General features: G+C 42.0%; 2 protein-coding genes across 4 annotated transcripts in view; one reads left to right on the top strand and one right to left on the bottom strand.

The window, feature by feature from the left end:
* The window catches only part of ACAD10 (acyl-CoA dehydrogenase family member 10), a 51,151-nt gene extending 47,651 nt beyond the window's left edge, over window positions 1-3,500 (bottom strand). For all 3 annotated transcript variants that reach the window (XM_027044298.2, XM_027044297.2, XM_027044299.2), the window contains exon 1: window positions 3,332-3,500. In XM_027044298.2, the coding sequence (XP_026900099.1) occupies window positions 3,332-3,399 (68 nt within the window). In that variant the 5' untranslated portion in view covers window positions 3,400-3,500. The remainder of the gene's footprint in view (window positions 1-3,331) is intronic.
* A 50-nt stretch (window positions 3,501-3,550) lies between these two features.
* BRAP (BRCA1 associated protein) overlaps window positions 3,551-12,047 on the top strand; it is a 28,727-nt gene continuing 20,230 nt past the window's right edge. Inside the window, exons 1-4 of the mRNA XM_027044300.2 lie at window positions 3,551-3,692; window positions 5,444-5,605; window positions 6,300-6,498; window positions 7,785-7,974. Coding sequence (XP_026900101.1) covers window positions 3,611-3,692; window positions 5,444-5,605; window positions 6,300-6,498; window positions 7,785-7,974 — 633 coding nt within the window. The 5' untranslated portion in view covers window positions 3,551-3,610. The remainder of the gene's footprint in view (window positions 3,693-5,443; window positions 5,606-6,299; window positions 6,499-7,784; window positions 7,975-12,047) is intronic.

Below are 12,047 nucleotides of genomic sequence, written 5' to 3'. Positions count from 1 at the left end.
ACGGACTGAACCACCCAGGAGCCCCCATTTGCTTCTTTTCTAAACGTACTGTCAAAAAGTTCGGGGGGGGGGGGAGTCATATACATATAACACATACATATGTATATACACTTACACATATATAGATATAGAGATAATCCAAATATGGCAAAATGTTATTAGTCTATTTAGGTGAAAGCCAGATGATGAAAAGCATATGAGAGGTCACTCTTATATACCATCTAGACACAGTGTAATATTCTTTCAACTTTTCTGTATGTCTGAAATAAAAAGCTAGGATAAAAAAATAATTAAAGCAGGGGCGCCTGGGTGGCTCAGTTGGTTAAGCGTCTGACTTCGGCTCAGGTCACGATCTCACAGTTCTCGGGTTCGAGCCCCGCATCGGGCTCTGTGCTGACAGCTCAGAGCCTGGAGTCTGTTTCAGATTCTGTGTCTCCCTCTCTCTCTGCCCCTCCCCCACTTGCACTCTGTCTCTCTCTGTCTCAAAAATAAACAAACATTAAAAAGAAATTTTTTTTTAATAATTAAAGCAAATTCTATTTGCTGTCAGTTTCTCATGAAAATGTTTACACTTTTTGTGCGTATGCTTTTTCTATAGTTTAAAAGCTTATTAAAAACGTTGGTAAGACAGTCTGTAAATTTACGGGAGCCACTTCAGTGCCTCCATAAGGATTCAACAAGCTATGTAAGACTCTAAAGAGAGGATTCTTAAGCAGTAAATCTTCAAGATGATACAATGTGTTTTTCCTGTAACTGGACATTTGCTGAACTGGGGGTGGGGGGTGGAATTTTGAAATGAAAAACTTAAAGATTGATTTGCATTTTCAGTTTTACTTATGTTCCTATGCCAAGGCCAAAGTTTATGATGGAAGGAGTTTATTTATAGGCTACTAAAAGCGTCAAAACGTTTTGTGTCAGGGCTTAACAGAGATGAAAAGTGTCTCTGGGGCCTGAAGGGCTGACTTTCATCTTAACTGAGGATACTAATGGATGAATGGGCAATGCTCCCATGACCAGCTTGCTTATTCCTTCCAACTAGAGATGATGGTTCTGTCCTAGCCACTTCCCAACACTCTCTTCAGAGCAGCAAAACACTGATTTCTGATCCCTCCAGGCTGTGGTACCTGTCCACTGACTGTAACATCTCTCCCTGCTTCATCTGCCGGTAAACTTCCACTGATTTTTACCTCACAGCCTCAGTTTTACCTTTACCTCCTCTGCAGAGGCTTTTCTTTTAAAAATTTTTCTTTTTTTAATAGGCTCCACACTCAACGTGGAGCTTGAATTCAAGAATCTCACGTTCTACCGGCTGAGCCAGTCAGGCACCCCGGGGGCTTTTTTCTTTTCCCAGGCACTTTCTGGCACTACTTTTTTTTTTTTTTAAACTCCTATTGCTTCTTCTCCATACCTTCACCAGAGCATTTACCCCATTACACAGCAACTGTTTGCACACCTATCTGCTCCTGTAATTGTAAGCTTCTTACGGCAAGGCGTATCTTGCCGTTTCATCTTTGTACATATTTCATCCTTGTGTATATCCATCCCCTGGGGCTTAGCACAGCATCTAGACACATAGCAGGTGCCCAGCATAAATGAGCTGGAAGAATGAATAAACTGGATAAATCAGAGAATTGGAGAAGGCAGGGGACAGGTTTCACGGCGGATAGCCACAAAGAACTGTTACAAGCCCAACTTGCCCATTGCTAACTAACGATTCTAGTTCTCTGGGACTGGCATCTTTTTTCTGTAACACGGGGAGTATTTGTCTTCTCCGTGACTTTCAGAACAATGAGATTAGTATGATAATGTAGATTTGCTACTTAATTTATGCTTTTATAAACATGCACACACAGTATGTGTTGTCACATGCTAAGATGGTTTAGTAAAGAGGCTTGAGTGTTGGCTCTAGAATCAGATTGCCTGGGTATGAATTCTAGCTCAGCCACTTACTAAGTGTAAGAGCCTGAGCCAGTTTCTCTTGCTGGGATTCAGGTTCCTCCTCTGTAAATGGGAATAATTATACAACGGTTTCATACAGTTGTTGTTACTACTGCATGAAATAAAGTATGTAAAGCACTCAAGTTAGTACGTGACACACTATTATCTACTACTGTAATAATTATAAAAAGTCCACAGATCTTGCATGTTATATGCATATACTATGTGAATACATATATGCATTTTCACAGCAATTCTTAACAGGGGGTGATTTTGGTCCTAAGGGAACATTTGGCAATGTACCCAGACATTGTGAGTTGTCACCACTTGTGGGGGGGGGGAAATGCTAGTGGGTCAAGACAAGGATGCCAGCAAACATCCTATAAAGTATAGGACACACACACACACACACACACCACAAAAAATGATCAGGACTCAAAATGTTAATAGTGCAAAGATTGAGAAACCCTGACAGAGAGAGTATATTGAAAGGTGACAGCGTGCAGTCACAAGCTATGTAGACATATGTCATGTGGTCCTGTTATACGCATATATCGTTCACATCCCTACATGTGTCCAGGACATGCTGTGACACATCTTAGATGTCTTTATAGCATACGCTTGGAATAGCATTCTGTCATGTATGTGCTATGTAGGTCTGTATGTCTTAATGTCTATACGCTAAAGGCAGTCTGACGTACTGGAAAACAAAGATGAATCTAAGAAAAGTGATAAAGAGCCACAGGCTCTATTCATTTAATACTCACGGCTGTGTAATATCCTAGTTTTACGCAACACCTAGCTCAAGGTCACACAACTCACTGATCAAGGTCGATTCCATAACAGGAACTATTTCTGTTTATCTTATTCACGAAAATATCCCATTACCCCACCAGTGCTTAGGCTCTCATGCTTAGGCTCTCAGTAAACATTTGTGAAGTGATGCGGCGGAGAGTAGGGCCCAGATCTAGCTCCAGCACCGCGCACGTAACCAGGCCACCGCCCTAGACAGAGTCAGAAACACTGCAATCGAGTCCCTATTCCTCAAGCGCCTTCAGAGAAACGGATTCACCTCTCTGAGCTTTAGCATGCCTATCTGTAACGTGTGGCTAACACAAAACAACTCCACTAGCGCTAGAGCGAGTGGTGAAACATAACAAAGGCAAGAGCTCGCCATATGGCTAACAGTTCCTCGGACAATTCGGAAAGCTCGCGGAGCCGAAGACCCCTCGCCGTCGGCTGAAGTAGGCTGAGGGCAATGCCTCTCGCGTAGGTAAACTCGGGCCTGGGCGCAAACCCACCGATCGGCCTAACGCGGCAGCCACTGCCCTCAGTCTTCGGAACGTTCCTCCTTCCCAACCTCTTCGAGATCTCCTCCGGAGCGCAGACTCACCTCCGCGCCGTCACGCCAGTCACGTGCCCGCTTCCCCATCCAATCGGAGCGCGCGCTGATCCGCGCATGCGTAACCCCGCGGGTCGACGACGGCAGCCGGGAGGCGGAAGTGAAGGTTGTTGTGGCTCGGCTGGTTGCGCGCGGAGCTGCTGCTACCGAGGCAGCGGCGCCGGCGCTGAGGCGGTGGCTGCGCTGCCGACTCTGGACCTCTTGACCTCTCGGCTCGCCTCCTAGCCTCGCCTGAGCCCGCCGGGGCCCGCGCCGGCCAGCGCCTGCCCTATGAGTGTGTCACTGGTTGTCATCCGACTGGAGCTTGCGGAACACTCGCCCGTCCCCGCCGGCTTCGGCTTCAGCGCCGCGGGTGAGTCCCGCGGCCTCGCAGCCTTCCGTCTAGCCCCGGCGAAAGGCGGTGGCGAGGGTCTTTGTCTCAGGAAGAAGCTGAGAGGTGGTTGAGATTCCTCTTACTCCACCCATGCTAAATAGGCCGGATGTCATCTCTGGGAAGCTCTTCCCGGCCCATCCCTCCTGGTGCCTTCCCACGGGCACCCTTTATACCTGGCACGTCGCCCTCTCCACCCGGGGTTAGAGTCAAGTTTTGTAAGTTACTTTCCTCTAGGCTTTGTGAAGGCAGCGACTGCATCCCAGAGATGCTGACGGTTTGTGGTTTAATTAAATCGTTCCTCTTTGGAAGGATATCTTTAGGCGCCCTGCAGCCATAGTAATAACTAAAATGAGTACACTTCCTATGTCCCAGCACTGTACTAAGCACCTTGTATGTGTTATCTTTAATTATCTGTACAACAGTCCTGTTACGTAGATGGGTGGTATGCCCCTTTTACAGATTGGGAAACTGAAGCCCAGTGGTTGAATGACTTGCCCACAATTATCTGTAGGTGGTAAAACTGGGATTCTAACTTAGAGCTGGACTTGAGAGTCTGAGCTGTTCGTTACCAGCCACACAGTCTGCTTCGTGGCGAATGCAACTATGACTGCGTTTCTTGAACCTTAAGCAATTACCTAACAGTAACAGTTATTCAAGAAGAAATCACTGAATGCTCACCATCTGCTGGAACTTTAGTTGTTTGCAGAATCAGACATGGTCCCTGCTGTAATGGCTCCGGCAGCTCAATGGGGAGAGATGAATTAAATAATTGCAGAATTATAGTACTGCAGAATTATTATTAAGTAATTGTAGAATTACAAGTGGGAAAACAGCTGTGAAGGAAAGGAAGAGTTTGGAAAGGTATTACACGAGGATCTCTTTGGTTTGAGGAGGGGACATAGGGCAGGTAGATATGGTGTCCTTGGAAACTAACTTGAGTGTGTGAATTTTGGAGCTGCAATTTAAAAATTGAATAGGATTTAATGGGTTACAAGCACCTTTCAAAGACTACAAGTGATCTCTCTGAGTTCTGAAAGTCAGCTTAATTGATATTAGGCACATATACATCTCTAAATGGGTTATTCATTGATTCAACAAAACTTTAAAGAGCTTGCACTGTGTGCTAGGCACTGTCGTGTAAGTGCTGGGGATACAGCGGTGGGCTAAACAGGCCTGGCTCCTACTCTGATAGAACTTGTATTAAGGATATTTCAATCGAGTCTCCCAAGCTCCTTTCCCATTTTTGTGTGTTTCATTGATTTAAGACCGTGATCACAGATTTTCATGGTATGATGCATGGCATGAGGCTAACTTAGGGTGTTTAAGAAGACTACTGCTAAAGGTTTTTGAAATTTTTGTTTATTAATGGACTTGATACCTTCATTTGGAGCTCAACACAGTTTCACTTTACCGGAGATTACTGAAAGTGTTGGTTTGTCTTGGCATAATCACTCTTGAACTCTCTAAAGCTCCTGTTCTTGTTGATATGCTTTAAAGTGCATGATTTCACTATGACAACCCTGCATTTCTCAATTTATTGCACTGGGAGTTTATTGACTGTCTGCTGGGCACTAAGGAGCCCCAGAGGTGAGTGGGATGGACACCACAAAGGCATCTGAATATCTTGGGGGAGGGCAGCAGAGAGGAAAAGGAAGGTTTTTGATGGATACATTGAAAGTGGAGAAGAGCTTGTTTTATTATCGGATATTAATCATTCATGTGTTCTTTAGCCGGGGAAATGTCTGATGAGGAGATCAAAAAGAAGACACTAGCTTCAGCTGTAGCCTCTTTAGAAGGGAAGTCACCAGGGGAAAAAGCAGCAATCATACATCAGCATCTTGGTCGTCGAGAAATGACAGATATGATCATTGAGACCATGAAGTCCAACCCAGGTATGCTTTCTAAAACCCTAAACTCATGTAACATAAGCTCATGGTTGCCTGTTTTATACATGTCATTCAATGAGCCCATGATTTTGACCTCTAGCATACTTTTATCTTTCACTACCTGTGTGCCTTACTTGAGGTTGTCAAGCCAGATTTTAGCCTCTCCAAATATTTCTCCTAAATTAATACTAACAACATGGGTTGACAGCTTTATTCGGTGAGGAGAGCTACTTGCCATCTAGGTTAGTGGCAGATCACGAACGAATCTAGATAAGCATGTTGTGTCTCCCGCCCCCCGCACACGCCCTTTCAGCTCCCTCCAACCCAGAGCCTGGATGTATGCTACGTCTCCAGTATGAAGATGGTCAGAACTGGTAGGTTTGGTTTTCAAAATTAATAGCCCTGAATGTCCCACTTAGGAGCACATGATGGAAGACGCCTGCTTTTATTACGGTGCTGCCAAGTGTAAGAGCCGTCCTTAAGTTTCAGTGGGTGTCAATGAAATTTTTATGGGATAAAGAGTGCTTTTAAGTTTAGGCGATCCCCCAAACTTGACTGTGGTGTAAATACATTTCTTACCGCAATTCATTACAGTTTCTCTGTCCAAGTTTATTTTTCTGACTCAAAATTTTAACCTAATTAGAATCCTTCCACCTATTTCCTATCAGTTTATAATCTGCTAATTTTTGATTTGTGAAAGATGAGCTGAAAGCCACAATGGAAGAAAGGAAGTCTTCAGAAGCATCTCTCACTGCACAGAGAAGTAAAGATCAAAGTATAGAATGCATAAACGCTGCTCCCGATTCTCCATCCAAACAGCTTCCAGACCAGATTTCGTTCTTTAGTGGAAACCCATCAGTTGAAATAGTTCATGGTATTATGCATCTATACAAGACAAAGTAAGAAAAAACCTTTTCCTTTTGAGTTGGTCTGTTTTTTGTCTTAGGGCAGTGAAAAATGTCTTGCCCTGAAGGGAAGTGGATATTTTAAGGTTCAAAAGCATAGTACTTTCATATATTGTGTATTAGAGAATTCTTAGATGTTTTATATTTGGTTAATCATATAGATTGGGTCATAGTTTCTTCTCATAGAAGAAATATGCAGATACACTTGAGAAAATACTTAAGAAAATATTCCCTGAGAAGGTAGGCATGCAAGATGATTGGAAAACTGAAAGAAAGAAAGATAAAAAGAGGAAGAAAAATTATAAATGATTCATAACATCATTGTGCCCTCCTATCCCCACCAAATCTTTACTAAAGAAGTTGATAAGTCAGTTAATGGATTACAATGTCATCATCTCTTTTTACCCTTTTTTTGTGGTCCAAACAAAACATATAACAAGCCAAAGGAAAGGAAGCATTTGGCTAGATAATCAATAATCTGGGTTATCAGCCCCTTGGATAATTGGTAGCTGATCTCTTTAAAGCCTGTCCTTGTCCTAACGTGTTTGCTAGGTCCCCACTGGGAGACAGTGGACACTCGGGTCACCATTTTGGAGCACAGCTGTTGAAGTGAATTTGCAGCATTTCAGAAGCAAATTGCATTGCAGGAGGTTTTTTTCTTTTCCTCTCTTCCAGCTCTTCCTACCCAACAACACTTTCTGTAATCTTCAGAGTCACGTCTTCCTAGTTCTGAATTCTTTCTTACATTTAGAACTCTCTTCTCTTCTAAACCCCTTGAGAGAAGTCCATAGTTGGAGTTGCCCATTAGCTTGTAGATTGAAACTTACTCTGGCCACCTCTCTTCCTTCGTGGGGGCAGTTCTCTTTAACTTCCAGAATAGTGATTTTAAAATTTAAAAATGAAGAAGAAAAGAAAAACAGAGTTGTGCTTCTAAGTTACCTAATGAGAGATTATTGTTGAAAAGCTAATGAGAATAAAACACAAACTGCAGATTTATAAGCGTAACAAGCTTTTAACTGAAGACTAAAAATTTCAGTGGTGGATGTAATATAGGCCATTTCAAAGCTTACCGTAAGCTCTATTGCAGGTATGTTGAAGGGATTCTGCTTTTACCCAGGTCGTGTGTTTTCAGGTATTATAACACTCTGTTTAAATTGATCTGTGAACTAATACAAGGTTTATTTTTTTCTATTTTCTTGGACATAAAAGTTGTCTAATTAGTGTTGTCTGAACTAACCATACCTCATCTATTCAAGACAGTCTAATTATTGTCTTATTAGTAAGATGACCTCCTTAAAAGAAGATGTGAGGCGCAGTGCCATGCTGTGTATTCTCACAGTCCCTGCTACAATGACCAGTCATGACCTTATGAAGTTTGTCGCCCCATTTAATGAAGTAATTGAACAAATGAAAATCATCAGAGACTCTACTCCAAATCAATATATGGTGCTGATAAAGTTTAGTGCACAGGTAAAAGTTAAGATATTAAAAATCTCTTTGCCACAGAAACTGTGTTTTTGAAACTGTGTGATACTAGCCGTGTGTGATTTACAGCATTTTGCACTTAAGACTCTTGATATATACCTATCTTTGAGGGTATTGTTGTCATTCTAGAAACCCTTCTAAATTCATTAGCAGACACACAATGCTAATTCATACCCATAATTTTTTATAGAGCGGATTGGGTATGAAATCTAGGGTTGTATTTTATTTATCCAGTAGTAACTATTCCAGTAGAGCAGTAGATCCCAAACTTTTTGAAACTGATACCATATTCTTATTTGCCACTATGACACTGTGCCCCTGCTTTTTTCATTCCCCTTTTAAAAATTATTTGGCACATTTTAGAAAATAAAATCCATTTTATATTTATGTTGGTGACATATTTGGGGATGTTCCTTGAAGTATCAAAGATGCTTTAGAGTTCTGCTTGAAAATCACTGCCACAGAGAGAAGCAGTGAAAGGATGGTGATATTTTTTGTTTTGAAAAGTACTTGCACATTATTACAGATTTCATTTGTTGCATTCAGCAACATTTTCCGGGGGCCATAGTTATAAAGGTGTTGGGAAAATATTCTCTTGGTTTTATATGTTCATTGTGAAGCGTATGCATTCATATTTGTATGAATATGAAAATAAGATAAGCTTTAGGTATTATCCAAGTTATTTAAGTGCCATCCTATCCATAGGTTTTAATTTGTTGTTGTTATTTTTAATGGCTGTTACATTTGTCCATTCATTAGGTTTAGAAATGCAGCTCTGTCAAAAGTTACTTCTTTCTCACCTCATTAGGAAACAGCCTTCTTGAATTTGCCCCAGATCAACAGTTCTGGCTTACAGATTGACAAAGAGTGGGTGTGCCTTTTGATCATTTGCCATTGCCTCTGACCAGTTACCAAGATCTGTGGGTGAAAGGGAGCCGTGACACGAAGCCCACTTGTCCTCTCCTTCCTCATTGCAGAAATCCAGAGTTGACGGCAGTAGCAGTCATTCGTTGGCCATGGGGAGGAAATTAAGAGAAGTGAGGGCTGCATTATGTTTGGGCCTGTTCTGTGGGCCACAGAAAGAGAACCCTTAGTGTAGCACTCTGTGTACAAGAGGGTACGTGATTGTTACCTTTAACCTTTACAGAATACCCCACCATCGAAGTGAGACATTTAAAATAATGAACCTTCCTGCATGCAGACTTAGACTTCACAAGGTGACAGTGAAAATGGAAAAGCACTTAAACAGCTGTGTTCACTGACTGTCGGGAGACCTTCTATGGTCACTGAGGAGCTTTGCAAACAGTGAGCAAGTGGTACCTTTTAAATCTGGTAGCACATGTAATACGAAGGATAATGTGATAATGTGCAGTCTTACTGACTGCTTAATTCTACACCACTCGTTGCACCAAGTGCTTAACGTGTATTATCTCCTGTAGTCCTCACTACAGCCCTGTGAAGTAGATAAGTACTGTTATTATCCTTGTTTGACAAACGAAACTGACTGCAGAGAGAAGTTAGTAGATTGCCCCCAGTGACTGAACTGAGATTTGAGGCCTCACTTTAATCCTAGGGCATATGCTTCTTCCAGTAGGACTGGATGAAAGTGTGGGGAAAGGGAGATAGTCACTGTTGGTAAGAAATTGTAATGGCAATATTTTAGTTATAGCTCCTACTTAACAATTGAGGGAGATCGGCAAGTAACACAGGAAAAGTCACCGATTGGGGAAGAACGTTTAAGAGCTTTATTAGACCTTTTAAATAGTCTGAAGTCTGATAAACCCACAAACTATAGCAAGGGCCACCCCTTTGTGGTGTGCAGGTAATGCTGTGGAAACTACTGTTAATGGATTTCTTTGTACTTCTGCAGTCTCTCCACCTGTCTTTTAACCAGATTTGGTGGCCCAAGTTCACGGTTATTAGTTCTGAGACAAATGAAACAGTGTGGTGGCCCTTCCCCATGGAGATAGTACCCTTGATCTGAGAATCATGAGTTGTACTGTTTATTGCTGATGTTGGATCTTAGGGTCTGAGGCTCATCCTTTCAGGGATTTTCTGAGTTCTAAAAACACTTTCCTGGTATAAGACTTGAAGTTGTTAAATTAATACTGGGCCCTAGCGAAAAAACAGTCAAAAGGTAAAAACTATTAAGCACTTACTAGATGCCAGGCCACATAAGTGGTTTTCACATATTAGCTCCTTGTCCTCTCAACAATGCTATGAGCTAGGTGTTGTTAGTTTCATCTTTTATAATTGAGGAAACACACATGGATAAGTCACTTGCCCAAAGCCAATTAAGTGTCAGGAGTTAGATTTCAAACACAGACAGCCAGACTCTGTAGCCTGGGAAGCTAACTGTATTCTTATTCCTTTCTTTTTCTCACCAGAGAATTTTTGGGGTTTTTTTCACCAGAGAATTTTTAAAAAGAGTAATTCTCTGTATCTCCTATAAGCTCTTGAACTTCTTTTGGCCTCAGCGTTATGCTGTAGTTCTAGAGTGATAACGTTTACGTGGTTGTACCGTGACCGTCAGAAAACTTAGTCTTCGGGTAAGGAATTTGTAATTCATCAGAACACAGGAAGGCTGGAGGGGGTCAAGTTTTGTAGTGCCTGAAGACCGAAAAGGAGAGAGAAGCTCTCTGTAGAGTGTGTTGGCTCACTTTCATTTGCATGCTTGGGACAGCCTAGGAGACCCATCTTTTGAGAAGCAAAAATATATTTTCCACACTATAGTTTTGATCACTGTGACAGTAAAGGAACCTTGATCATAATGGGTTTTTCTTTTTCAAAGTTTATCCTGGGAACAGAACAATTAGAACAAAGGACTCAAAAAAAAAAAAAAAATCAACAAACCCAAACTGGGCTTCTTAAAAATGTTGGGCTCTATACAATGCAAGCATTTTAAATAAAAGAGCTGTTTCTTCTGTGTTTTTTGCAGTTAGTTTCAGGCTTTTGTTTTGTGCATTTCAGCGGTGGGCTGAAGTAGGAACCATGTGTATTTTGTTCTTTACTCTGGTCCTAGCACATAGCACCGTGCCTGGCACATGCTGGGTGCTTAGTGAATATTCAAACGAGCGAAGCTACATTTCCAATACCGAGATTTTAAAGAAAGAGATCTATGTGTTCAAAACATATATTTCCTTGTCATGGATACACAACTCCCTCAAGAAAAGAATCGCTTGTCTGGTGTTAAGTAGATTTTGTCACATGCTCACAAACTGACCCTTCCTCTGAGAAAGCTCGGTCACGTAGCAAGCATTCACAGAGCTGGAGGTCTGAGGAGGAGTCTGCCTTTCCTCAGCTGGCACACGTGTAGCCAGCTCCTGGTGGTGCTTGAGGCCCTGGAAAGCTGACCTGTGGCCCTCACTTTCAGTGGTCACTTCCCTCAGTACACAAATCCAATTGCTCACTGTGCTGCTTACTCATCCAAAGCATTTGAAGAAAAAGACGTTGCTCTTGAAGAACGGGGGAAGCCATTTTAGGTTGCCTCTTAGTAGTTAAGAGATTTATTGTCCAAGAACCGGCTCTTAACATTTTGAAGTTAGGGGCACCCGGTGGCTCAGTCGGTTAAGCATCTGACTTGGGCTCAGGTCATGATCTCACGGGTCGTGAGTTCAGGCCCCACATTTGGCTCTGTGCTGACAGCTCAGAGCCTTTAAAAAAAATATTTTTTTTTTTTTTGAAGTTAAAATGCACTGTACCCAATACAGTTGTTTCCTGAAAAGGAAGCTCCCACTCCCGCCCTCCAAAAAAAAAAAAAAAATCAAAATCTGTGTTCAGAATTGATTATCCTTCCTCAGCTGCTTAGTTCATTTGGTCATATTAAGAAAACATAAATAATCAAGAATCCACACTTGAGTTACATCATTGGAGTGAAATTAAAAGGTGCCAAGAAGCTTGCAATCTTTTGCTATAAGGTTCAGAATCCTATGAAGGTAGACAGGCAAGACTCTTGCCTGGTACAGACTTGAATCTCATCCTAGAGGCTGACAAAGTGGCATTTCCTTTTGTAGGACAACTCCCCCGCCCTGCGCACTTGTCTACATTGGTAGGGCCAA

Source organism: Acinonyx jubatus, chromosome D3, assembly GCF_027475565.1.
Source record: "Acinonyx jubatus isolate Ajub_Pintada_27869175 chromosome D3, VMU_Ajub_asm_v1.0, whole genome shotgun sequence".
Classification (NCBI taxonomy): domain Eukaryota; kingdom Metazoa; phylum Chordata; class Mammalia; order Carnivora; family Felidae; genus Acinonyx; species Acinonyx jubatus.
The sequence above is the reverse complement of the archived record's forward strand: the minus strand, read 5'-3'. Positions and strand labels throughout refer to the sequence as shown.